General features: G+C 52.9%; 1 protein-coding gene and 1 long non-coding RNA gene across 9 annotated transcripts in view; one reads left to right on the top strand and one right to left on the bottom strand.

Annotated features, from left to right (window-relative positions):
• On the bottom strand, positions 1-26,556 carry LOC103352155 (uncharacterized). 3 transcript variants are annotated; one of them, XR_007913965.3, is made up of 4 exons: positions 26,418-26,556; positions 23,071-23,218; positions 12,703-12,888; positions 1-10,664 (listed from the first exon to the last, which is right to left on the bottom strand). It is a non-coding gene; the product is annotated as an uncharacterized LOC103352155 (long non-coding RNA). The 3 variants fall into 3 exon arrangements; XR_016229154.1 differs by having other exon boundaries at positions 23,071-23,398; XR_016229155.1 differs by lacking the exon at positions 23,071-23,218 and having other exon boundaries at positions 26,418-26,553.
• Positions 26,429-27,855, top strand: part of LOC100354896 (uncharacterized) — a 147,012-nt gene continuing 145,585 nt past the window's right edge. For 4 of the 6 annotated variants that reach the window (XM_089325973.1, XM_089325971.1, XM_089325972.1 and 1 more), the window contains exon 1: positions 26,429-27,125. In XM_089325973.1, coding sequence (XP_089182099.1) covers positions 26,429-27,125 — 697 coding nt within the window. The remainder of the gene's footprint in view (positions 27,126-27,855) is intronic. The other 2 variants (XM_089325970.1, XM_070068629.2) reach the window with 2 other exon arrangements.

Below are 27,855 nucleotides of genomic sequence, written 5' to 3' on the forward strand. Positions count from 1 at the left end.
CTGTCTTTATTCACAGATGACATGATTGCAAAAATCTCAGAGTTTCCAAAAAACAAAACCTAAATTACCTTATGTAAAACTAATTTTTAAATTTTATTATTATTATTTTGTTTTTATTTTTTTGACAGGCAGAGTCAGACAGTGAGAGAGACAGAGAGAAAGGTCTTCCTTCCGTTGCTTCACCCCCCAAATGGCCACTACAGCTGGCAAACTGCACTGATCCAAAACCAGGAGCCAGGTGCCTCTCCCTGGTCTCCCATGCGGGTACGGGCCACAGCAGAGAGCTGGACTGGAAGAGGAACAACCGGGACAGAATCCAGCACCCCAACTGGGTAGAACCCGGGGTGCCGGCGCTGCAGGTGGAGGATTAGCCAAGTGAGCTGCGGCGCCGGCCCCTGTAAAACTAATTTAATTTACAAATCTAACAGTAACTCTGAATTCATAAACCTAGAAGAAAACAGATTATCTGCTTTGATTTGGTGACGAGCTTTTAGAGGAAGACCAAAAGCACAGTCCATGAGTAAAATAAACAATTGGTCAGAGGAATTTAATTGAAATCAAACACATTTACTCTATAAAAGACATTGTGAAGAGTATGAAATCAAAAGCTACAGAATGGAAGACAGTATTTGCAAAATTCACATCTAACAAAAGGATTCACATCCAGAATATACAAAGAATTCTTAAGCCTCAAGAACATCTTTGACTGTCCACCACATAACTGGACACCATATCTGAAGGGACTTCATCAAAGAACATACACTTTGGGGCTAGTGCTGTGGTGTTGTGAGTAAAGTCACCTGCAGTGCTGGCATCCCACATGGGACTGGTTTGTGTTCCTGGCTGCTCCACTTCCAATCCAGCTCCTTGTTAATGGCCTGGGAAAAGCAGCAGAAGATGGCCCAAGTCCTTGGGCCCCTACACCCCTGTGGGGGACCTGGGTGAAGCTCCTGGCTTCAGCTTGATGTAGCCTTGGAGAGTGAAACAGCAGATGGAAGATCTCTCTCTCTCTCTCATATATTTTTTTAAAAGAATAGATGCTTCATCAAATACACACTTGAAAAGTGGTAGGATCACCTTTCTGAGTGGCTAAACCCAAAACACTGACAACTCTATGGCTAACAATGAGGGGCTGTGGTAATTCTCACTCACGGCTACGCAGGAACACAGAATGGGACGGCCACTTTGCAAGACAGTGTGGCTGTTTCTTCTCCACCCACCATCTGACCCCAAACTGTGTACATAGCTATTCACCCAACCAGCTTTAACTCCACAAAAATCCTGCAGGCAAGGTTCCTGTTTTATCCATAGTCAGTACAAACTTGAAGTGACCTCAATGAGTTCAGCAGGAGAATTGAAACAGGAGTGGGTGAGAAGGAGGAAGACGCCACTGAAGTACACCGTGGAAGAAGCCAGACCCGAAAGCCGCCATGCTGGGACTTCAGTCATAGGGCATTCTGGGAAAAGCCAGACCCGAAAGCCGCCATGCTGGGACTCCAGTCATAGGGCATTCTGGGAAAAGCCAAGCCATGGGGACAGAAGAGAAAGCAATGGTTACCAGGGGCTCTGGGGGAGTGGGAGAGTGTGACTCCTGAGGGGACACAAGGAGGAAGGAGCTGCTCCTGGAGCTGCTGGGCTGGGGCTGGGAGACTCCACATGGGCCAAAGGCCTGGACTGAGCCTCCCACAGAGCACATGTCCCTGTGCGCAAACCTCAAAAACACCCACTGGACTGAAAACGGGAAGGCATGAGCTACCCCCAGGTGACCCTTGTCATCAGAGGCAGATTTGACCAGAAAACTGTAGGAACACCCAGCTGCTCCGAGACCCAACTGCTCTTGACAGAGAACTTGAGTCAGTGCTCAGTGTTGCCGGCAGGATCGGTCAGACAAAACCAAGCAGGCTCGGCGGGCAGCAAGGGAGCAGAACAGTCCTCTCTCTCCTCTTTCGCAGGCCGCAGGCACTGTTTCACATGCTCCTGGCATTCTCTGCATCTGACAACGTGAGTAATCCACGGTGCTGTTCCAGGCCCTGTTCCCAGGAGGGCCAGCTGACCAGGTCACAGAGATCCAAGTCCACGGTGAGGCCTGACTGATGTGGACGGAACCACAGAGGGGTGGGGCCCGGCACAAGGCTCTCCTTAGAGCTGACCACACATTGTGAGAACAGGAAGTGATGCCTCCCAAGTGAGGTCAGCGCTCGCAGGTGGGGTCAGCATCCCAGGGAGAGCAGCTCTGCCAGGTGATGCCCTTCCATGACGTCACTGGCTCTTGCAGGAGGTGGGCTACAGGCAGGGCATGAACTGGGTGTTGGCTAGCTCCTCACGTTCCTGAATGTGGAAGTGGTATTCTGGGCCCCGGTTCAGCTGATGACAAACCACAGGCATGTGACATGATGCTAGGTAGGTGGCCTCACACAGTCAGGCTGAGAGTGGGGCGGGTGGACACACTGCCCAGGTGAATATGCCTCCACTACCACCTCAGTGTCCAGGAGAGGGCCCATTTGGAGGATCCTACAGGAGTCAGGGCTGGCAGAGGGCACCTGCACACCAAGTCAGACCCTTTGTTTTCCCATCTGTAGCCTTCCCTGTGCTGTGTGTCCAGCCCTCAGTCCCTTCTCTGTCCAGGTGATACTTATGCCCCTGGTGGCCCTTCTGGATCTCCCATCTGTCCTCTCCAAAGCCATAGGATGGCCCATCCTGGTTCACTGAGCCTCACTCTTGAACCCAAGCAATGACTATGTTCTCTGCAGCTCCCACTGGAGTTCCCCCAGTCAGCCCCGATTAAGCTCCAAGGGCCTACTACCTCCACCCACCTTCCTCCCCTACTCCTCTGCCCTTAGCTGACCCTGCCAGAACCGCCCCTGTCCCTGAGTGCTCAGGAGCCCCCTATACCAGGTGTTTGATGGCCCCACCTCCCTACGGTCAGGCTCTGATTTGATGGGGGAAGGACTGGGGGCTTTTCAGGATTCTATAAGCCTGGTTTCCCCCAGCTGAAGTCACTGCAAAACCACAACAACAATATCACTAGCCATGCAAAGCCCAAATTAAAGGAGCACCTGGTATGTAAAAGTATCCCTCTGCGCACTCCCCATGGGCTCTGGGTCCCCTGAGTTGGGGGTGGGGGGTGGGGACCAAGCCTTTTCTGGGTTGATGAGAAACCAAGTGGCCTGGCCGGGGACTTTCTTGGGCTGTATGCTTTGCAGAAGACTCAGGGGTTTGGTTTCCTTTTCCTTCCCTGGATGAGGCCACAGGTACCAGGACACAATCTTCCAGGTGGTGTTCAGGTGTAAAGCACATGGACGCTATATCCCAGCCACTGGGCATTCTGCTATTGACGGGAGGCTCTGTAGAGGGGTCCAGAATAGGGAGGTTGGCCAACCATGAGTCTTGAGCCCCTCTGACATTCCGGTAGATGGAGAGTGTCTGCCAAGACCTTCACTCAGAAACGGTTTGACCACAGTTGCATTGACAGGGTAAGGGTACACAAGGAGACCCTGTGACCTGGGAAGCTCTTGGCCACTAGCATGTGCTCTGCTGGCTCAGTGTCACATTTCCCTCCTGAAGGGCTTGCGGGTACCCCCCACACCTAGCAGCCACACAAGGGTCCCTGCTGGGCAGACTAGCAAGGCCCTGACACAGAGGCGACATCCCCACGCCAGAGGGCAAGTCTCAGGTTCAGCATCACAGGAGGACCTGATCAAGCCCCACTCTGGGTGGAAGAAGGGACTCCACAAGCCCCTGAGGTGGCCACAGCAGCCTGGAGCTGAGCCGCTCTGCCTTGCTCCTGGATACCAGGCCACTGTCAGCCCCAGGCTGAGGACTGACCCCTGGCCATGCTGCAGCTGGTGCCTTGGTGCTTCTCGCAGAGCACAGAGCAGCCTCTGAGGCTCCCAGGCTAGTGGCTGTGCTAGGCAGGCCTCCTTGTCACCTTCTCTCTGGGCCCTAAGGGCCCCGAAACGGCCAGAGACGAGAGCCCCCTCAGAAGTGGCACCACGTGCTCACTATGGCAGCACATACTAAAACTGGAAGTGGCTCTGCATGCTGAGATGAGTCCCTTGCCACCAGGAGCTGCAGGGCCATGTCGGATGCAGCCTCACTGGGGTCTCTCCCTGTACCAGGGGCCCTGGAACTCTGGAACTCTGCTCAGGCCTGGTCCTCCCACTCTGCTCTCCTCTCCGGACCCCTTCCTTTCTGAGACTGTGGGATATGTACATCTTGGAAGGACAGCCTCTGCACAGTCACATCCTACATAGTCCTCAAAATTCACAGAAGTCCTCTGGGGCCACCCCGGGGTGGTAGGGATGGAGTGGGGTGGGGGTGGGGGGAGAAGTCACCACTTGGCCTGAAAGAGCAGGGCATGGAGGAAACAGGCAGGGGCAGGCCCAGTGTGCTGGACTGAGCAAGGCAGTGGGGGCCTCTTGGAACCCTCCCAACTTACCATCAATCTTGGACAGGAGTGGGTGGGGCCCTTTCCTGGTCCAGCCTCCCCTGGGCCATGGCTTCCTATGTAGGCCTTAACCCAAGAGTGGCCCTGGCAGCATCCAGCAGGAGAGGTAGGGTGGAGCAGGCTGTGGGTGCCACCCCTTCTGCCTGGGCCTCCCTGGCCTGAGGCTCCCCACTGTGTCTAGAGCTCCTCCTGCCGCTGCCCTGGGGACAGGCTCTCCCAATACCTACAGGAGAGGCTGCGTCAGGCCTGAGCCTCGGATGATGACACCAGTACTACGGCCATTCCAGGGATCCAAGACAGCTGCAGAAGTGCCTTCTGCCTCCTGGATGCGTCAGGGGTGGAAGTGCTCAGGCAGCAGCAGCCCTGCCCTGCCTTTTGCCTTCTTCCTCCACTTCTGCTCTAAGCTTTGGAAAACCTGGCCTGGGGGCCTCAGGACACACTGGATTCCTGGACAGCCCCCTTGAAGGTTTTCCCATCAGCGCCCTGGTCTCAGGGCTGGGAGCTGGGTTCTGGTCAGGAGGTCAGGCCTGAATCCTTGGCTCTCTTGAGCTCTGGAGGCTTGGCCCTCCCTGGAGGGCTTCACTGGGCCCAGGGTCCCGGTGCACACTTGGAGCCTCCCTGGGGTGAGGGGAGGCCACAGAGGCAGGGTGGGGCAGTGGTGAGAGCTCACTGAGCCCCTCAGCTATGCCTTCCTGTCTGTCTCCTAAAGGTCACCTGGGAAGCACAGGTGCCTGAGCGCACCTGTAGGTGGGAGAGCAGAGCGTGGCCCCGCAGGCTCAGGGGCAGAGCTCCAGAGCTGAGCTGAGCCTGGAAAGGGTACAATCCTGGCCGGGGGTTGGGTGGCCTGAAGGCAGAGGGGCCCTTGAGTTGGGGGCCCCTCCCTCACTGGACTCTGTCAGAGTCCATTCCCGAGGTGATCACAGACTATTCAACACTGTTCATAAAGAACAGAAATTGATTGCTGACAATCCTGGAGGCTGCAAATGTAGGATGAAGACAGCAGCACATTGGGTGCCTGATGAGGGTCTGAGGCCCGGGGCCTCCACATGGCAGAAGGTACAGGGGCGAAAAGGTCCCAGGGTGCTCCCTGCCCACCTCTTCATCTCTACCCCAAGATCCTACCTCTGAATTCCACCCGTGTTAAACTTCAAGTTTCACATATTGACTTGGATGTACATGGACATTCAGACCTCAGCAACCCGTGTATTAGGTTACAGTTGGATAGGAAATGGGTAGTGAAATCCTCTAGCCTCTGACATGAGAGAGAAAGACCTGGAGCCAACGCAGCCCACAAGGTGCCACCCAGGAGCAGCTCCTACTGCTGAGGATGCACACATCCCTCCCTCTGGATCACAGGCTGGGGACCAGGCACGAACCTGGAGGACCCCAGGGATCCACATCCAAGGGGCCTGCCCTGTGGGCCACATGAGATATGTGGAGAGGCAAATCAAGTCTGCTTTCCTCCCAGCGAGACCAGAGGAACTGTGCAGCAGGCTCCTAGGCCTGGAGCTCATCTCCCTGCAGCCTAGGCCTTCCCCAAACCTCAGAGGTAGCAAGATGACCTTCCGAGAGGACAGGGTGGGCCTCCCAGTTCTGACTTACAAGCGTATCCCCTGACATTAGCACCCCACCCACCAGTGACTGGAAATCCAAAAACGGCCTTCATTGAGACTCTGTGGGAGGAAGAAGAGTAGGGGGACTCATGGTCTCTGGGTCCAGCCCACTGCAGGGCTTACCCCAGTGGGCCTTCATGTCTATCCCCGTGTTGCTTCTGGAAGCTGAAGACTGTTGGCTCCCAGATGGTGAAAGCCAACAGGGGGCTCTTCTGAACCTGGCCCCGTGGTCCCACTAAAGCACTTCTCCCTCAAGTGACAGGTCCTGTGGAGCTCACTCACCACTGTGGCACCTGTCATAGAAGAGGATGAAGTAGAGTCATCAGGGGCCTCCCCCAGAGCTCCCCCACGCTGGACTCTCTGGGACCTCACCTCAGGCTTTCCCAGTCCCATCTTCCTCTCTCCCAGCGAGGACAGCTCAGGGGATGGGTGATGCTACTCAAGATGGACTTCCCACTACAATCTTGTGGTGCACCTGGTGCCTACAGACTGCTGGCTTCCAGAGGGCAAAATCCATCAGGGACTCTGTTCCCATTCCAGGTTGTCCCAGCACCCCTGGACCTGGGCCCCATGCAGTCTGCTGTAGCCCCAGTGCCCGGGCTCAAGAGCAACTCCCTGGGCTGTAATTCCTACGGTCCCTCAGGGGATAATGACCGCAGAGGCCTGCAGGAGCCAGGAAAGGGCCGAGTGACCTTTCCAGAAGCCGCCCACGTCCTCCATAGGCAACTGCATGTGGAGAGGCTGGGGAGGGAAGGCTGAACCTCCACAAGGCAGCCTCCCTGCTGGAATGGGCTCTTCTTAGGCATACAGCTCCTTGTGCCCGAGGTGCCCAAACCGGCCTCTGTGTGGGTGAGGAATGAGCACACCAAGTGATCCTGGCTTGCCCAGGGCTTAGACCTGGTCCCAGGCTCCCATCTGGAAGCACAGCCTGGCTCCCTGGGGCCTGGACATGAACCAAAAGACCAGATCAGTGGCCTGAGAATGCTTCTAGGGCTTTAGGATGCCATGACTGATCCCCCCAACCCCAACCCCAACCCCAGCAAGAGAACTGGGGGGATTTCAGCTCTTCTTGCTGGTTAAAGTCTAATAGAATATTTGGTTTAGAACACGTGTGGTTCCTGATGTCCCTCCTGCAAGATCATAGGCATTGTGGTGTCCAACCTCAGCCAGAGGCCAGGGCCAAAACTAACCAAGAAATTCCCAAGATACACCCGTGCCCTCCCCCTCTCCAGGAGCCAGGACAGGGCAGTGATATTGGGATAGCTCAGGACAGTCTGCAAAGTGTTCATGAGAGGGTTTGTGGTCCCCTCTGTCCAGTCTTGGTCAGGCTGGGTGCTATCACTCTCCCTCTGTTGCTCCTTCCCAAAGCCAGCACCTCTATGCCCTGAGCCTGGGACAGGGCACAAAGGATGTGCGAGCAGGGTTGGGAGAGCCCAGGACATCAGAGGCATCTCTATGGTCCCTCTAGGTAGCCAAGCACCCACCTCCTTTGGTGATCAGGACGGCTCACCCTTATGGCTCGGGCAATGGGCAATGTTGTGGGTGTGTTCAGCTCCCCCCAGCTGATCCTGCTCTATTTGAACCACAAGTGCTCCCTTGCCCTGGGAAAGGAGGTGCTGGCTCAGGGGAACATGGCCTGGAAGCTCCAACAGGGAAGAAGTCCAAGGACCCCTCAACCCTCGTTGAGGAGTCCCTGGCTTGGGCTCCAGCAGCATCCCAGGCCTGGGAGCTCCCAGACTCCCCCAGCTCCTTCCCCCATACCCCCAGTACCACACAGAAGAGAGTCGGGCCCCACTGCTCATCTAAAGTACCCAGGGCCAACACCCACAGGGGTGGGCTTGCTCCTCAGCAGCTCCCCTATGGGTCTGGAAGGCCCAAGACCCTTCAGAGGTTCACCCCTGGCTCAGTTTTGGACTATCCTATGCCTGGCTCCTGTCTGAGCTGCATCTCTTATCTCTGGGGCCCCAGGGTGCTCTCTGGGGGAGGAATGCTGAGGTCAGCCTTTGGTGAGTGTGAGGCAGGAGCCTCCAACGTGCCGAAAAGAGAGGTGGGGACGTGAGGCCCCACAATCACACATCTCTGAGAATGGAACTCCTTGGTAAGCCGATTCGGGAACTAAACGGTGGGAGGATCAGGCCGAGTAGGAAGGCACGGAGCAACCCCATCCACAGGGGCTCCCAGTGTCCTGGAGCCTGGGTGGGGAGAGGGCCCTGTCCCCCATGCTCCTCAGGGGGACAGTGGGGCTGCTCTGCAGGAGGTGCAGCCTCACCTCTCCTGAACCCCGGGATGGGGAGAGCCAGTTGACTCTGGGGAGCCTGGAGCCTGCTTATCCCTTCCAGCCTCCAGAGGGCGCTGCGTGGAAGGGACCAGCTCCCAGGTGATGACCCTGGTGAGATCTGAGCTGGACCCTATAGCCTCCTGGGCACTGAGGCTGCTCTACCCCTACAATGCAGAGCCAACCTCAGACAGGCCAGGAGATGGAGCTCCATCCATAAACTCCCCTGAAGCTCACAGGGCCAGACCGGAAGCTAGAGCTTGGGGAGGGGCAGAAGGGGCCAGTGGGGCCGCAGCTGCCAGCAGTCCCATCTATGGCCCCATAAAGGCCTTGGATGGTCCCCTCCTGGGCTGCCTGGGAGGTGTTTTTATGTTACTGTTATTTTTCCCTGTTAACTCACTCACAGAGAAAAACAACTGCAAACATAAGGAGCAGGAGGGAGACAGATGGCATGGGGGTGGAGCCTAGGAGGCAGAGCAGGGGACGGAGAATAACAGCAGGGGGTCACGGCCCTGGCTGCCACCCACCCCCAGGAAGGAAACGTGGCCAGCAGAAGGGAGCCCCTTTCCCAGGATGGGAGCAGGGCTGGCATGAGGGGAAGGGGAGATGCCTCTCCATCTCTGCCCTTGTTTCCTAGGCATAGGGATGGCTCTGCTTGGACCAGAGGACACAGTGGCAGTGATGGCCCTGGAGCCCCGCTTCCCTGCTCTTACACCCTGGTCCTCACAGTGGCTTGGACAGATATTGGGCACAGGAGCCACCTCCTGGGTGTCCTGGCCACAGGGCTGCACCATGCCAGCTCAGAGATGTCTTCCTGCCCTGTCTGGGGCACATAGGCTGGGATGGAGCCCTGTGGGAACTGATTCCTACCCAACAGATTCCTAGAAGTCAGCAAAGGCAACACCCTGCTGAGAAATCAGCTGAGACCCCCAGAGGAGCTCCTATTTCATGCAGCAGAGCCACAGGTCACACCTAGCTCTGGGCCAGGCTGTCCCCTGAGGCACTGGAGTCCTGAGGGGGGTGGGCAGCTCAGGACCACCATCCTATCATGGGACCCATCCCCAGCAGCTGGGCCCATAACCCACCACCCCTGGCTCCTAGAAGAGGTGGCTGAAAGTCACAGCTCAATGGCAGGGGGTCCCTAAGTCCCCTCCCAGGCTGTCCCCTGGGGCACTGGAGTCCTGAGGGGGGTGGGCAGCTCAGGACCACCATCCTATCATGGGACCCATCCCCAGCAGCTGGGCCCATAACCCACCACCCCTGGCTCCTAGAAGAGGTGGCTGAAAGTCACAGCTCAATGGCAGGGGGTCCCCAAGTCCTCTCCCAGGCTGTCCCCTGGGGCACTGGAGTCCTGAGGGGGGTGGGCAGCTCAGACCACCATCCTATCATGGGACCCATCCCCAGCAGCTGGGCCCATAACCCACCACCCCTGGCTCCTAGAAGAGGTGGCTGAAAGTCACAGCTCAATGGCAGGGGGTCCCCAAGTCCTCTCCGCAGGCTCCAGAGTCCATAGGCTGTGGAGCCTCAGTGTCCTCACCGTGAAATGGGACAACAAAGCCTCGCAGGGCCCTGGCAGGGCTATTAGGAGGACAAGTGAGCTGGCAATGGGACAGTGCTGCAGCACAGGGCAGCACTCTGTGTGCTCCCTTTGGTGGCTGCTGCTGGTACCTGCCTTCTCCAGGTGAGATGAGGGGAGGCAGCTTCCAGACCTCCCTCCCCTTGGTACCCCAGGGCCCAAGGCTAACAGATGCTTGGCGTGTCAGTTGCTTTCACATCCCCTGGTGGGAAGATCAATGGTGCCCTGGTAGGCGGGTGCAAACTTTCCTCCACACCACCAGGGAGACCCTGATTTGTGAGCTATGCCTGAAGCTGCTCTACAGAACCAAGACCCTTCAGCCAGGGGGGCTCCACAGACTTCCCTGACTGCTTTGTGCTGTGGGGCCCACCCTCAGCAGCCCAGAAGTGGGCCAGGCCCACCAGGGAGGGGGAGGAAGCCTGGAAGCCTGAGGGGCTCCGTGGCTTGAATGCAGGCGGCAGGGCAGGACCCACGGGAGCCTGGCGAGGCAGGATGAGCTTCCCACCAAACCCTGGCCACAGAGAGAGCAGAAACAAGGAAAAATGAGACAGGAGGTGCAGGGCACATCTCCCTGACCCCAGGCACGTGCTCAGTCCCTTGGCGGTGTAAGGAGAGGGAGACTCCCAGGGGGCTTGCACATCAGGTGCCCGGCTTCCTCTTCTGAGAGCAGAGAGTGCAGGTCCCTCCTCAGAGAGCGAGGTGTTGAGCAAGGTGGGGCCGAAGAGCCAGGCCCGGCAGATGGCCACTGAGGAGCTGTGGGAGGGGAGGAGCTGGGGTCAGCCTTGGACGTGCAAGGCGAGCCCCAGTGCCAGGACTGAGTGTCCTCATGCATGCGGTGGCCCAGCTAGCTATACATGTGCTGGGCAGCAACAGGCCAAATGCCTGCAACAGCGTGGCTGGACGAGGCTGAAGCCAGGAGCCAGCAAGGACAGAGGGCAGAGGGGAAGCCCCAGCTTCCTGGCCTCGGGTCCACAAGGAGGGGTGATTCAGCTCTGCCTAGGCCGGGGGCTTAGGCTCAGGGTCCCGAGCACCAGAGCAGCAGAGGGCAAACAGAGGCTGGACTGTGACTCCCCAGGCAGCCCTGCCCCTGGCCTCTCTCCATCGCGGGTGGCCAGAGTCTGCAGGAGGCTCAAGCTCCCTTTTGTGGCTCGCTTTATTTACCTCCCTCTGAGCCCCAGTTTGCCCAACTATAAACAACTCCCTCTCAGGAGGGGTGAAGACAGAAAGAGGGAGTCCAGCTGAGGTTGGAGCCCAGTGCCAGGCATACAGTGCATGCTCCGTCAGTCACAGCCCTTCCCTAGCCCAGACATCCTCCTCCCAAAGCCCAGGAGCTGGAGGAGGGGGCCTCACAGAGTGGTCGGTACTCCTGACCCCTACTCTCAGGGCCTCCCCAGGGCACCTCTGTAAATGCATGGCTCCATGGGCACACCTTCACAAGGGCAAATTTCTTATAAGAGAGTTCCCCCGGAGGTAGCTGATCAGAGCTGATTTGGATTTTGCCACTTAGAGTCCTGTGACATTGCTCGAGTCACTTTACCTCTCTGAGGTGGGAGCTGAAAGAGTGTTCCCAACCCCCACGGCTGTGAGGAATGACTCAGATGGTATTTGTCAGGCCTTGTCCTCAGCACGGGATAAGGGGCTTAGTGGGCAACAGGGGAGAAGCTGATGTCATTCATTGCTGCTGAGCAGGTGAGGGCCACCTGGATCCCCTCGGGTGTGGCCCTAAAACACAGCCCAGGGAATGGAGGGTAGAGGTCCTGCCCAGCAGGGGGCAGAGATCCCAGCCAGCATGGGCTTGTCCTGGTGAGGAGAAGCAGCTGTCGGGGTAGAAGGCAGAGGGAGATGTTCCGGGTCCTTGGACCCAGGAGGGCATGGGGGTGCAATGGTGCTGACTGAGAAGGCCGAGTGCAGGGTGGCTGAATGGCAGGGCAGTGTTCCGGGGCCTCAGGCAGTGGGCACAGGCAAGGGGTCTAAGGCCGTCCTGCAGGCAGTGAGACTCCAGGATGGGAGCACAGACTCAGAGGCTGACCGTGTGCATGGTCCCCAAACCCTTCATGTCTCAGTCCCCCCCCCCCCGCCCCCCGGGGCTCACCACTGCAACCCACAGCCCATGGAATGTGGAGGTGGGGGCAGGCCCTGCTGTCACTGCCTCCAGGAAGCTGCATGGAGAAAGCCACAGCCCTGCAGCTGGCTCTGTGGTGCGTGTGCATCAGCCCTGGCAGCTGCACTCGTTACCACCAGCAAGCTGGGATTCTGTGAGTAAGGGGCTGGCATTAGCTAATGTCACCAGGGCAGATCTTTGATTGAGGGCGCATAGGGCTTTGTGGCCTGTGCTCCGGCCTCCTCCTCATTAGAGGCCCTGGAGTCCACCTGCCTCAGAGGGAGCCCTGGGTGGCCAACCTGTACCAGTCAAGTAGCGGGGTGGGGTCTGAATGCTGAGCTTGGGATACTATGCCTGTGACACCTTGTATAAGCGAGGCAAGTACCTGAGCTTCTGAGCCCTGCTAAGGGAGAAGCAGGCATAGATGAGAACAAATGGAAAATTGCAGGACCTGAGCCCTTTCACTGTCTTGCCACTGCCTGGCCTGGGACACCTGAGGCTTCTGTCTCATGGTCACATGACCATGTTATGTCATCCAAGTTATAGTGGCATGCCTGAGGACCCAGGACCCACTCTTCCCATGAGGCTCAGCACAGTGCTGGACACAGGTGAGGCCCTTAATCAGCACCTCAAGGTCATGAGCCAGAAGTCTCTCCCTGGCTCCTGGCCAATCTCAGAACAAGGACTGACCTGTAACCAGCCTGGGCTCTGGCATACTGGGCCCCATGGCGTCTCTGTGATGTAGCAGAGCAACAGGTACTGGGCAGGAAGGGGCTGCTGTCTTGTGTCTCTCAGGGGACTTCTCTCTGGGTGCCCACGTTCTGCATCGAACCACTGGAGTTGAGACGTGGGAGGGACTTGAGCCAACTTCAAGGTCTGCAACAGAAAGGGAAGGAGTGAGTCTGTGTCTCCCTGCTCTGAAGCCTTGCTGTATGTGGAGCCCCTCAGAGTGCGCGGGACCTGAACCCCTCATGCAACTGCCACACTGGCCCGGCCCCACACTCTTCTCCCAGGCCAGCCCTGTGTGGAGATGTGCGCTCCTAGATGAGCCGTCCTCAGCTCCTGAGCCACCAGCCCCAGGGCTCGGCTGCAGGCCAGGCTCAGTGGTGCCACCCCAGGCTGGCCAAGCAGTCACACGATCAGGGTGGGGCTGGGGTTCTGGAAGTTACCTTGAGGAGCACTGGACGTGCACCCGTCCCTGCTAAGCCTCCAGGGGCTGCCACTGTGCCTTGCCCTTCTTGATTCTCAAGTCCCTCTCCACTCCTGCAGACCCAGGAATGAGGTCTTCTTATCCTGCTTGAAGGAGTCTCAAAGAATGACTTCAATCTCTACACCATCCAGCTTTCGCTGCCCTGATTCCAGTGCCTGATCCCCAGTGTACCCCCACTCCCCTGGGTGCCCCTCACTGTGGCTTAAGCCCCCTGGTGCAAGCTGGACCTTTCCTTTCAGGGCAATGTGCTGTGATGCTCCACATCTTAAAACACAGATTCCTGGCACCCCATGCCTCTGACTTATTTCTCTGCTCCCTCAACAGAAAAATGCCTGGGTAGCTTTGTCTTCATGAGCTGTTTCTCTCCTGGCCCATGTGGCTCCTGTCACACATGTCCCCAGCAGAACCCCTGGCAGGAGCCTTGTACTGACTGAATGCCCCAGGCCTTCCCTGGCACCACGTAGGCCCTGGCCTCACTGGACCTGCCTTCTCCATGGCTCTCTCCTGCCTCACCTGGGTACCTGCTCTGCTCCACTTCCCAGTGCTGAGGTGGCCCCAGGGACTCCCTGCTGCACGTTCAGCTCAGCCTCCTAGCTCCTTACCCCCTCCTGCTACTGGCTTTCCACACTCTCACAGGAACCCAGCAGTTCTTGGGTTTAAACACACCCCTTGTCTATACTCTTCCTGTCCTCAAATCCTGCTTCTCCTAACTTCTTTCCCAGCTTGGTAAAAGGTTCCATACACATTCTTTCTTAAGGACAAATACCCGGAGGCCACCCTGACTCCTTTCTCAAAAATCCCAGCCTGATCCAGGAGCACAATTTGGTGATGACACTCAAGGGAGTATGTCTAAAATATACTTGGACCTGAGGCTGGCATTGTGGCGTAGCAGGTAAAGCTGCCCTCCGTAGTGCCGGTATCCCATATGGGCGCCGGTTCGAATCCTGACTGTTCCACTTCTGATCCTGCTCTCTGCTATGGGCTACGAAAGCAGCGGAAGATGGCCCATGTCCTTGGACCCCTGCACTTGCATGGGAGACCCAGAAGAAACTCCTGGCTCCTGGCTTTGGACCAGTGCAGCTCCGGCTGTTGCGGCCAATTGGGGAGTGAACCAGTGGATGGAAGACCCCTTTCTCTCTCTCTCTCTCTCTCTCTCTCTCCCTCCCTCCCTCCCTCCCTCCCTCCTTCTCTGCATAGCACTTTCAAATAAATAAATAAATCTTTTAAAAATATGTATACACATACACACACACACACACACACTTGGACCCACACATGTTTTCAGGGAAAGGTCCACCCACATAAATGCAGTAATGAATAAAATCTCTGATCCATCTTTCAAAGGCCCAGCTTGGAAGAAAAATGCCCAAACTTCCTGGCTGATGCCATATTGAAGTCTCTTGGTTTGAGTCTTGGCTTCACATCCACCCCACAGGCTTCAGGCAAAGCTGCTCACCAGGCCCACCAGGAGTAGCCAGACAATCCACAACAAGGCTATCAGTAGAGCAACTGACACAAAACCATGAAAAATCTTGCCAAAGGTAAGCAAGCCACTCACTAACAGGATCTTTTGGATAATAAGCTGAGAAAAGAGCACGCTCCCACTTTGACAGGGCAGAAAAAGAGCTATCTTAGGACATGAGCCTGGGCTCTGCTTCTGAATTCTGTGAAATCAGCCCTGGACTCCACCGATGTATTACTTGTCCCTGAATGTCTGGGGCTTCAGAGTCTCATCTGAAACTTGGAAGCCATGCTGACTGCATACCTGCTTCGGAGGATGTTTACCCACAGTGAAACAAAGGCCACTGGAGCTTCTAAAAGCAGAAAATCTCATGAGTGTAAGACGTCATTATTACAAGAAATTTCTGCTGAGTAACACTCTATTCAAAACATCAATCAGCAGAAAAAACTATCATTAATTACCACTTATGCCCAAACAGAGCAGAAAGACAAGCTCCAACTTCTGTTTTTCTAGCTCATTGTGTCCATAACCTCTCCCATATCACTGAAGATTTAAACTGTACCACTAATGTATAATTTCATAAACCCAGTTTTCCTTATCCTTAAATATAAAACAGTAACTAGCTTATCAGTACTTTTATGTGCCAGCCCCTTTATGTCCATTACTTTATTTCATCCTCACACTAATCTAAACAAGTACATTTTACATCCATCACCTTTTAGGCAATGGAGGCTCAGAGAAGCAAAGTATCTTGCCTCAGGACACACAGCCGAGAAATAGAAGAACCAATATTTGAGAATCAGGTTTGTGAAATTTTAAAAGCTATTCTTGTACTCCTTACATGGGGGCCCATGACTTCTTACTTTGGATCCTTTAATTTTTAAATCACCAATATGAATTGCTAAAGAAAACAGTGGGGAATGGGGCAGGTGCTGTGGTGAGTAAATCCCCTGCCAGCAGTGCCGGCATCCCATACAGGCGCTAGTTCAGGCCCCCGGCCATCTCCACTTCCGATCCTGCTTCCTGCTAGTGTGCCTGAAAAGCAATGGAAGGGTCCTTGGGCCCCTGTACCTATATGGCAGACCCAGAAGCAGCTCCAGGTTCCTGGCTTTGGATTGGCGTAGCTCCAGCTGTTGTAGCCATTTGGGGGAGTGAACCAGCAGACTTTGGGACTAGTTGTGCAATTCTGTAAATACATCAAAAAACCACTGAAGTATATTCTTTGAATGGGCAAGATGGGTTTTGTGGTTTTTTTTTTTTTTTGAAAGATTTATTTATTTTATTTGAAAGGCAGAGCATAGAAAGGGAAAGACAGAGTGATCCTACATCCTCTGACTCACTGCCTAAATGGCCACAATACAAGGACCAAGGCTGGGCCACGCTGAAGTCAGGAGCTTGGAACTCCACCTGGGTCTCCCAAGTGGGTGGCAGGGCCTAGGCAGCTGGGCCATATTTGACTGCTTTCCCAGGTGCACCAGCAAGGAGCTGGATTGGAAGAGGAGCATCTGGGATTCGAACCAACGCTCATATGGGATGCTGGCACCTCAGGTGGCAGCCCAACCTGCCACACCACAATGCCAGCCCTGAATGGGAAAGTTTTATGGCATCTAAATTTTGCACCAGTAAGGCTATATAGAATGGCAATATTCCTCCTAGGAAAATCTACTGCCAGCTGTTTTCCCAGACAGAGAACAAAAGCAGAAAATATGGGTTATGCAGCCTGGGGTTACTAAGGAAAGAACCACAGAAGGGGCACTGCCATTCCCAGCAGCACAGTGCCTTCCCCGGGCACCTCTGCCTGAGGGGGCTCCTCTACCAATCCTCAGCATACCAGTTCCCAACTCTACACTCTGCAAAATAAAATCCTGGACTGTGGCGGCTGTTTTGCTGAAAACATGAGCTCTGGGGCTGGGACCAAGGTATCCAACTTGGGGTAAGTAAATCAGGAGACTATGCCTATCTTCCTTTCTGTGGTTTTCTTCCCAAAGGAAATTTCACTCAGCAAAGGAAACAGCAAATGTTTACATTGAAGCGCCCATGGTACCAATGCATGATTTAAATGGTGAGCACAGTTGCCTAGCAGCCTTGTCCATGTATGCATCGGACAGGACAGCTCCTCCACGGGCACAACAGAGGATGGGTATGGTGCCCAGGTGGTTAGGATTGGGCTCATCAACAGCACACCCTACTTGTCAGCTATAGATTGGAAGCCACCTGCATGGGGTCTGTGGCCAATGTCAGATCTTAACAAGTTCAGAATATCTCTGGGCCTCCTGGTCACAACGCAAGCACGCCCATTTTTCCTTCCCAAGAAAGAATCCTTTCGACACATCTCCTAAGTGTCCTCTCTTTGTGATCTGGCAACCAGCTGCAGGAAATCCCATGTTCTACACGAGGGGTCTACCGAAAGTTCAAGGAAAACATGTCTTACAAAAAAAAAAAACCAACCTGATTTCAAAAACATTCTCACCAAACTAAGTGTATCTTTTCATTCCATTTTCCATGAACTTTCTAAAATCAACATCGAGAAAACAGTAACGATGAAACTACATAAGCGCGGCTACAGTACAGAATAATCATTCGCCAAAACGTGTCCTGTGTGCCAAGCACTCACAGAGTTAGGCGCCAACTGCACCCTGAGCGTCTCAGCTGCCCAGAGCCGGGCTGCACCCAGGGGAGCCTCAGGGCTACAGGGACCCACGGCGGTGGACACGGGTTGCCCATGGGTCCGTCCTCTTTCAGCTGCCCGCCCGCCTGGGGCAGCTACAGCTCTGACGGCCCCGGGGCCAGCGCAATGGCGCGGAGCTACCAATGCCCTGGGTGGCCACACGCTCCCGCGAGGCGGGGCTTCCGCGGGCCTCTCAGTCCCAACCGCAGCCCGGGCAGGTGCCTCCCCCAGGACGGCAGGCGACCTGGCAGCCGCTCAGACCGAAGGCCCCTGGCCCATAACAAAGCACCCACCACCCATGCATTTCCCCGGTTCAATTGTTCTGTTGCTGGCAAGGTCTTTGTGCCCTTGTTTTGTTGAACCCAAGGGCAATTTACACAAGTGAAGTTTTGCTTGAAAACTGTGGCAATTACCTACACTAAATCACTGTTAAGTCTCTGCCTGCAATGCCAGCATCCCAGTGGATGCTGGTTCGTGTCCCTGCTGCTCCACTTCCCATCCAGCTCCCTGTTAAGGCACCTGGGAAAGCAGTGGAAGATGGCTCCAGTGCTTGGACCCTTGCACCCACGTGGGGGACCTAGAGGAGGTTCCTGGCTCCTGGCTTCAGCCGGGTCCAGCCCTGGCTCTTGGTCATTTGGGCAGTGAACCAGCAGAAGATCTCTCCCTTTCTTTTCGCTCTCTCCCCTCCTTGCTCTGTAACTCTTTCAAATAAATAAATCAAAAAAAAAAAAAAAAAAGAGTAAATCACACACCGGGGTCCCAAGCAAACAAAAGAAACCTGATAAGTAGAATGAGTAATATCACATCTGGCAAATCAACATTCAACATGTGAGGCCAAGGAAATGGCTAAGAGCCTGCAGGTCATCTGGGGCATTTTATTTTATTTATTTTTTTCTTTTCTGTCTGACTCAGGCAGGGGAGCCAAGGCTGCTGACTTTCTGAAAGTCCTTATTGCCTGGATTTCGGCCCCTGTTGTGGCACAGTAAGTTAATCCTCTACCTGTCGTGCTGGCATCCCGGAAATGTTAGGTAGGAAATAACAAATCAGCCTATTTGTGTGAAAGGGGCCTGAAGAAACCAACATTGCTTTGGAAGCCCTAGAAGCCCACCATTTTGCACTTCAAAGTCTTGTTCAGACCCTGATAGCCTTCCAGAGGTCCCAGCCCTTCCCTCAAGGAAAGCTCCCTGGAGAATTCTCTCTTCTCAGGACTAAATGGGTTACCTGATAAAACATTCACAGACATCCTAGGGGAAGCCCCTTTGCTCCAGCAAACCTGGGGACAAATTTGCTAATTTACTCTCCACAAAACCTTTTATCCTAAAGGAGAAGGGGGAGGGGGTAAAGAGACTCCCTTAAAAACCAGGAGTCTAAATAGCACACTGCACTCTCTGCTCTCTGCTGAGCCACCTGCCTGGCCTGCCCGGATATATTCTCCATTCAACCATGTAACCTTGCTTTCCCCCAGTCCAAGTGACTGGGCACTCTCTCTATGCCTTCCACACTGATGGATGCCTTCAAGCTTTCTTTTTCTTTTTTAAGGATTAATTATTTATTTGAAAGGCAGATTTACAGAGGGAGAGACAGAAAGAGGGAGATCTTCCATCTATTGTTCTACTCCTCAAATGCTGTAAGGACAGCTCTTTAGGATGGGGAGGCTTGTGTCCAGGCTCAGCTCTAGTAAGCAACTTGTTGTTGAGTAACCTCTGTTCCCTGGAACCTGGCCAGTTCCTGAGAGGAGAACAAGGCAGAGCATGGCATGTCTTTGGGCAGAAGTCTGAGGAACATCTTGAAACGTGCCTGCTGCCTCGGCCCTCTGGCCAAGGTCCAGGATGGGATGCACTGCTTGCCATGAATCTCAGCAATGAGCCACCTTTGTTCTTGGGGCTTTAAAAGGGAGCTGGAGCGAGCCTCTGCTGCTTCTGTTTCATCCCGGGAGAACATGCAGTCAAGCTGAATGTTGAACGTGCCTGTGATAATTACTGATGCTATTTGATTCTCAGTATTGATCCTCTTCCGGTGCTGTGTGAAGATTGCCTAGTGGTAAATTCCTGGGTTGAGTCCCCTACTCTTAGGGACCCCCCTCCCCGTTCTTTCTCTCTCTCTCTCTTTTGCTTATTAAAATTTGCTACTTAAATAAACTACTTGTTTCTTTATACTACAAGGCTTGCAGCGTAACCAAGTCTGTGCACAGAAGATGGCTGAAAAAAAAAATGGCTGTCACAAATCCTGCAGTGGATAAGGCTGGGTCAAGCTGAAGCCAGGAGCCAGGAGCTTCTTTTGGGTCTCCCACATGGCTGGTAGGGGCCCAAGCACTTGAGTCATCTTCTGCTGCTTTCCCAGGCCATTAGCAGGGAGCTGTATTAGAAGTGAAGCAACTGGGACTGGAACCAGTGCCCCATGGGGTACTGCCTCTGTGGGCCATAATGACCAGGGTTGGGTCAGGCTGAAATCAATGATGGAACCAGGAGCAGATGTGCCACAATTCCAACCCTTCAAGCTTTTTTTTTTTTTTTTTGGTTAAATAATTATTTTATTTATTTGAAAGACAAAGTTATAGAGAGAGGTAGAGGTAGAGCCAGAGAGAGGTCTTCCATTCCATTGGTTCACTCCCCAAATGACCACAACAGACAGAGCTGAGCTGATCTGAAGCCAGCAGCCAGGAGCCAGAAGCTTCTTCCAGGTCTCCCACATGGGTGCAGGGGCCCAAGGACTTGGGCTATCTTCTACTGCTTTCCCAGGCCATAGCAGAGAACTGGATCAGAAGTGGGGCAGCAGGGACTTGAACCAGCACCCATATGGGATGCTGGCACTGCAGTCTGGGGCTTTAATCTGCTGTGCCACAGCACTGGCTCCCCTTCAAGCGTTTTTTTGTTTGTTTGTTTTTGTTTTTTAACTTAATGCCATTGCCAAGGTTCTGGGGGATGGGAAGAGTAGATTTCTGCTGCTACTAATGAAAGCTGAAAGCATCAGAGTAAGATCCAATGGCAGTCATTTCCCTAGATTTCATGGCTGAGTGGTTCCTTTACTGGCTTTGCATATACAATTGCCATCAAAGTCCTCAGAAGGTTAGAGAGGCACATGGGGCCTGCCCACATTCAGACTAGCACACTGAGTCATGAGCAGCTAAGTCTGTTTTCCACTCTGACAAGGATATGTTCAGGAATAAGTATTCTGGGAAAACGTACAGATGGGTGCTGTCTCCGTTGTTTGCGAGGGTGGGTGGGGAAGTGGAACAAAAGTCAGTTCCAACTTTGAAAAAAGGCTGGAACTCATCACAACCTAGAAGACCTGTCAGTCACTAGTGGTTTTTCAGAGCGCCCTCTGTGGGTAGGATCTCATAGTCCTTCCTGAGCTGAAATGAAGGAAACCAATCTTTAGAAGAAATCAGGGGTTGGGAGCCAGCGCAGTGGCCTGCAGTGCTAGCATCCCACGTGGGTGTTGGTTTGAGTACCAGGTGTTCCACTTCTGATCCAGCTCCTTGCTAACATGCCTGGGAAAGCAATGGAAGATGGTCCAAGTCCCTGGGCCCTGCACCTACATGAGAGACCCAGAAGAAGCTCCTGGCTCCTGGCTCCAGATCAGTGCAATTCCGGTCACTGCAGACATTTGGGGAACGAACCAGCAGATGGAAGATTTCTCTCTTCCTCTGCCTCTCTGTAACTCTGCCTTTCAAATAAAGAAAAAAATCTTTAAAAATAAAGCATTCTGACAGGTCAGAGAACCTGTTGTTTGTGGGTTTATATCACCTTTAGTCACAGTGGCAATGAGAAATGCACAAGGAACAGCCACTTGCCTCTGATAGCCATAGGGTCACAGAAGATACCCGCCTTTGTGTCCACGGCGGCAGTCAGACACGTGCAGGGACATCTACACATACCCACACATAGCCACATACAGCCACACATCTATACACAGCCACATCCAACAATAGCTGCACCTAACCATGCCCCCCAGTTGCTCATATGGACTTACAGACAACAGTGGCCAAATGCCAAACCCTTTGGCATAGCAGGGTTGTGGGCAGCTAGCCAAGCAGGTGGGTTTGTTGCTTATCATGACACCAGTTGCCATAGGGGCACAGAGATAAAGGGACATCTTCATCTTCCCAAGTTAATCTCAACATGGAAAAATGGAAAACAGATAAGATTATTTTGGTGTAACAAAATACTGGAAATTTACGCACACTTTTTTCTTACTGTGCATTTTCACAAAAATTTGAGGGTCTTTCACATGTACAGATTACTTTTTAGGAAGATTAAGAACATACTTGGGAGGCTGGCGCTGCGGCTCAATAGGCTAATCCTACGCCTGCAGCACCGGCACACCGGGTTCTAGTCCCGGTCGGGGCGCCAGATTCTGTCCCGGTTGCCCCTCTCCAGGCCAGCTCTCTGCTGTGGCCAGGGAGTACACTGGTTCTTAGGGTTAAGTGTTAAGTCTAGGATTAGGGTCAGGGTCATTGTTTTGGTTTGTACCAGGGTTAGATTTAGGTCTAGGGATAAGGTTAGGACTAAAGTTAACTTTAGAATTAGGGCCAGAGTTCCTATTAAAATTATGGTTCAAGCTTTAGGTCTAACGTTAGAGTTTGCCTATGGTTAGGGTTAGGGGTCAGGCTAAGTAAGGTTTAGAATTATGGTTGGTGTTAATGTTAGGTCTAGGGGTAAGGTTTGGGTATATTTAGGGTTGGAATCAGGCTATTGGCTAGTGTTAGGGCCAGTGTTAGGGCTAGGTTTAGGGTTATGGTTAAGGACAGGGTCTGGGTTTGGGTTTGGGTTAGGGTTAGTGATAGGTGTAGGGTTAGAACAAGCATTAGGGTTAGGATTAAATCTATGGTTAGGGTTAGGAATAGAGTATGGGGTAGGTTTAGGGTTAGAATTTTGGTTGGTCATTCCTTTCAGCTATCTGAAGTTGCAACAACTCAATTCATTGTTGATAGAATTCTGGGCTGGCGCTGCAGCTTACTTGGCTAATCCTCTGCCTGCGGCACCAGCACCCCGGGTTCTAGTCCTGGTTGGGGCACCAGATTCTGTCCCAGTTGCTCCTCTTAAAGTCCAGCTCTCTGCTGTGGCCTGGGAAGGCAGTGGAGGATGGCCCAAGTGCTTGGGCCCCTGCATCCGCATGGGAGACCAGAAGGAAGCACCTGGCTCCTGGCTTCAGATTGGCGTAGTGCGCTGGCCATGGTGGCCAGTTAGGGGGTGAACCAATGGAACCCTAACCCTAACCCAAATCTAACCCTAACCCTAACCTCCGGATGAAGCTCCAGAGACCTTTCTCTGTCTCTCTCTCACTGCCTATAACTCTCTGTCTCTTTCTCTCACTGTCTAACTCTGCCTGTCAAAACAAAACAAAACAAAAACAAAAAAAGATATTATAATTCTGAATAAACGTTTTTTTCTATTAGATCATGTGGAAATAAAGAAATAAAATTTTGTTGTATTGCCAATTAATTGTTTTCAGACACTTTTAGGTGATCTGACATCCAAAAGTTTATTGTTCTGTCTAGATTCTTTTCTAGGTTATTTATTGCAGAAACAGTGACAGAGAATTGATTCACTGGTTCACTCCCCAAGTGAACACAACTACCAGTGAAGGCTTATGCTTAAGTTGGGAGCTAGCAATTAATCCAGGTTTCCTTTTCTTAAAGATTTACTTAATTTATTTGAAAGGCAGAGTTGAGAGAGAGAGAGAGAGACAGAGAGAGGGAGAGAATCTTCTACTTACTGGGTAGCACTCCAAATGGCTGCAATGGGTGGGGCTGGGTCAGACCAAAGCCAGTAGTCAAGAGCTTCATCCAGGTATCCCATGTGGGTGCAGGTGCCCAAACACTTGGACCATCTTCTGCTGCTTTTCCAGGTGGATTGGCAGGGAGCTGGATCAGAAGTGAAGCAGGTGGACATGAACTGGTACCCATTTGGGATGCCAGCATTGCAGGTGGTAGTTTACCCACTACTCAACAATGCCAGTACAATCCAGGTTTTCCACAGGGGTTGCTGCAATCCAATCACTTGAGACAACACCACTGCTTCCCAGCGACTGCATTATTATGAAGCTGGAGTCAGGAGGAAGAGGCCAAAATTGAACCCAGGTACTTTCATGTAGGACACAAGCTTCTTAACTACTAGGATATACACCTATATTTTAACTGTGATATGTGGATCCAAGGTTGAACACCTTTCCTGTAATTTGGCAGCAGTGTTAACAATGAATAAAACAGTTTATGGCAGATGTGTGGTGTGGTGCTGTGGGCTAAGCTACCACTTAGAATGCCCACATCCCACCTTGCTGAGCCTGAGTCAAATCCAGGCTACTCTACTCTTCCTATCTGGTTTGATGCCAATGCATCTGGGAGGCAAGAGATGATGATTCAAGTTCTTTGATACCTTCCACTCATATGGAAGACTCAGTAGAAGTTCCTGGCTTAGCCTTAGCTGTTGCATGCATTTGGGGAGTAAACCAGTGGATGGAAGATCTCTTTTTGCCTCTTCTTTGTCGCTCTGCCTTTCAGGTAAATAAATCTTAAAACCTGTATAACTAGCCTTCCATATAGGTTCAATGTTGGTTTTCCAGTAGTGGCATTTACAAGACACCAGATAACCTAACTGTAAATCTTGTGAGGGATGAGCAGAAAATTCAGTGGGAAAAACAACTTTGACTTATTAATTAAAAGACTATGTACATTTAAATAACCCTTAATAACACTGGAAAATATTAGCCCTAACTAGTTTTTTTTTTTTTTTTAAGACTTATGTATTTATTCAAAAGTCAGAGTTAGAGAGAGGGAGGAAAGACAGAGACTGAGATCTTCCATCTGCTGGTTTACTCCCCAAATGGCCACAATGGCCAAGACTGGGCCAGGCCAAAAGCCAGGAGTCAGGTGTTTCATCAGGGTCTCCCACGTGGGTACAGCAGCGCAAGGATTTGGGCCATCTTCCTCTGCTTTACCAAACACATTAGCAGGAAGTTGGATCAGAAGCGGAGCAGCTGGGACCTGAACTGGCACCCATATGAAATGCTGGGACCTGAATTGGCACCCATATGAAATGCCGGCACTGCAGACAATAGCCCAAACTACAGCATCATAGTGCCGGTCCAGTACCTAGGATTTTTTTATGCTTTATAAATGGAATTGTTTTCTTAAGTTATTTTTCAGATAGTTTAGTGTTAGTATATAGAGATGCTTCTGATATTACAACATTTTATTCATGTAATTATTATTAACATGTATTCCTTGTATTTATTATGGGGTACAGTGTAATAGTTGAACACATATATGTAACACAAGCTGATCAAGCCAGGTAACTGGCCTTTCTATTTCTTTTTCTTTGTGCTTAAAAACTGCCAACTCCCCCCTTGCTGCTTTTTATACAGTGCATCTTACTGTGAACTATAGTCACTATGCTGTTATTGGAGCACCAGGACTTGTTATTTCTACCTGTTAGCCAATCTCCCTCACCCATCTAGATCCCTCACCCATCCCAGTTTCTAGTACCCACAATTTTAAGTTCAGACCCATGGTTTTTCAAAATTCCATATATAAGAGAGAACATGTGACATTTGTCTTTTTGTTTCTGGCTTATTTCACCTAACTTACTCTTCAGTTCCATTTTGAAGTAAATACAAATATTATTTTTCTTTTCTATGACTGAATATTGTTACATTATCTATTCATCTGTTGAGGACACTTAGACTGGTTCCATATCTTGGCTACTGTGACTAGTGCTGTAGTGAACATGGAAGGGCATACATCTCTTTGATATGCTGATTTCATTTCCTTCTGATCTATACCTTGGAGTGGGATAGCTGTAACACAGAGGTTTTTTTTTTTTTGTTTTTTGTTTTTTTTTTTTTTTTAGGAATTGTCACTGGAGGAACAGCTGTGGAAGCTATGGGGTTCCTCATGGAAGAAAGAATTCAGGTGTGAGACAGAGAGCAGTGATAAGGCTTTAGTGGGGACAGGGCATCCCTCAAAACAGAAGGGACAGAGAGTGTGCCCAGTCGCTCACTTGGACTGGGGGAGAGTGAGGTTACATGGTAGAATGGAGAGAATACACGTGGACAGGTCAGCACAGAGGCAGGGGGCTGAGTGCCCAGTCTGTTTGAACTCCCTAGGTTTTTAAGGGAGTCTGTTTACCCACCTCCCCCTCTCCTCTAGGACAAAGGGTTGGGAGTCCTAGCAGAAGTGTTTGTTGGGTGAAAATTAGCAAATTCCTTCCTGAATTTGCTGGTGCCTGGCAGAGTACAAGGGCTTCCCTTAGGGGGTCTGTGAAGGTTGTATTGCCCCCTGTTATCAGATCAGGTAACTCCTTTGGTCCTGAGAAGGGAGAATTCTCCTGAGAGCTTTCCTTGGGGGAAGGGCTGGGACCACCTTGGAGGTTATCAGGGTCTGGGCAGGACTTTGAAGTGCAAAATGTTGTTTCTGGAGCTTCTGCAGTAGGTGCTGGTCTTCAGGCCTTTCTCTACACACACACATAGGCTCAATTTCTGACTACCTCCCTAACAAAATGACAATAGTGGTTTTTTCCAGAATGCCTGTACTAATTTGCTTTCTCATCACCAGTTTATAAGGACTTTCTTTTCTGCATATCCTAACCAGCATTTGCAATTTTTGTTATTTTAGCGTGAAGAGATACCTCTTTTTTTTTTTTTTTTTAAAAGTAATTCTCACATATTTCATTTAAAGTAAGCAAGGTTGCCCCCTGGCACTGTGGCATAGTGGGTTAAGTCTTCACCTGAGATGCCAGCCTCCCATATGGGCACCAGTCCCGGCTGCCCCACTTCCCATTCAGCTCCCTGATAACTTGCCTGAGAAAGTGAGGGAAGATGACCCCGGTACTTGGGACCCTGCCGCACTGACCTGAGAGACCCAGGTGAAGCTTCTGGCTCCTGGTTTGGCCTGGCCCAGCCCAGGCTGTTGCAGCCATTTGGGGAGTGAACCAATGCATATCAGACACCTCTCTCACTCACTCTCCCTCCCTCTCTGTACCTCTGCCTTTCAAATAAAATAAAATAAAAATAAAATGTTATTAGTTTTTAAAGTGAGGTGAAGAGTATCTCATAACAAAACCTACCTCCTGCCTAAATGAGCTTTTCAAGGCCCGAGGGAATTTTTGACACCGACGACCCGCTCCAGACACCCGCCGGGCAGGCTAAGCCCGCACCACGGGCGCTGCGGGGCGTCCAGACTTCCCCGGAGGCGCGGGCGGGCGGCCGGTGCCTCCCTGCCGCTGCTTCGGCGCCAGCCCTCGGTGCGCCACACGCGTATTGTGATGTGACAGCGGGCGCCGGCCTCGAAGGCGGTTTCCGCCCGAGCCTCCGTGTGGGTGAGCGCCTGAGCGCTCCTCTGGCACCCGGGGCTCCGGACACGAGACTCTGCGCTGGGGGTCTCCGCCTCAGCCAACGGCCGCCCCGCGAGCGCACCTGGCGCGGCTCCGCCCCTTTCCGAAACCGCCGCCTGCGAGCTCCGCCCCCTCCCCCTGCCGCCGCGACGCGCACGCGCACCAGGCCGGCTCGCGCGCGCCGGTGCTCGCCAGGTGTGCGCGGCCGCGGGTCGCGTGTCCAGCGCGTCCTACTCTGCCACGCTGCCCGCGCGCTTTTCCGGCGGCACTGCCCGGCCCTCTTCTCGCTGCCTGGCCTCTGTTTCCCCTTCGGACGCTGCCACCCTGTGGAAGCCTGCGCAGCCACACCGGGCCTGAGACGGCCGCGGCCGGCGGGAAGCGGAGGGCTTGTTGTCGCGGCAGCCGCGGCAGGTGAGGGGCAGGCGTCGTCGGCCGCGCCAGGTGAGGCGTGGTGAGCTTCCGGACAGGGTCCGCGGCTGAGGGAGGAGGCGGAGCGGGCTTTGAGGGGCTCCGGGTGAAGCTGTGGGTGAGCCCCCGTGGTTCCCCGCGGGCCGGAGGGACAGAGATCCCGGGCTGCACTGGGGGCGCGCTCCGCTCTCGGAGCTTAGGCAGGGCTCAGGGCCGCGTCCCGCTGGCGCCGCCCGCCTGGCGAGTTGGGGGAGGGGAGCAAGAGGTTCCCCGGGTCCCGGCCCCCCGCCATGGAGGGTCTCGCAGTCCGCGGCTTCAGCCAAGCGGCAGTCGGACGTGGCAGGGAGTCTCCTTCGAAGCCAGTGGAAGGGGACTCGGGGCTCACCCGTCAGTGTTTTTGGATTTGCGTTTCCCTGGGTAACTAGTATTGAGCGTTTTGTTGTGTGTGTCAGTCGTTTATCAGATGCATAGTTTGCAAGTCCCTGTTATTTATGGCATCTCCACTTTGGTGATTGTTTCTGCAGTTTTTGAGGACTTTTCTTAGTTGATATCAAATTTGTCTGTGCTTTCGAAATCGGGACCTCTACTCAAATTTTCCAGGGTTCTTCCCGTATATTTAGATAAGAATTCTAAATTTCGGCTGCTTATAAATGAAACAGACAACGTGATACCTTTTTTCCCCCCCAGCATTTATTTAGTGAGAAAAATACACAGGAAAGTGAGGGCTTTATTTAGGGAAGAAGTCTAGAAACTAAGTTGGGTC

The sequence above is a fragment of the Oryctolagus cuniculus genome, chromosome 2 (assembly GCF_051225735.1).
Source record: "Oryctolagus cuniculus isolate XC-2025 breed Fujian yellow rabbit chromosome 2, ASM5122573v1, whole genome shotgun sequence".
NCBI classification, from domain to species: Eukaryota; Metazoa; Chordata; class Mammalia; order Lagomorpha; family Leporidae; genus Oryctolagus; species Oryctolagus cuniculus.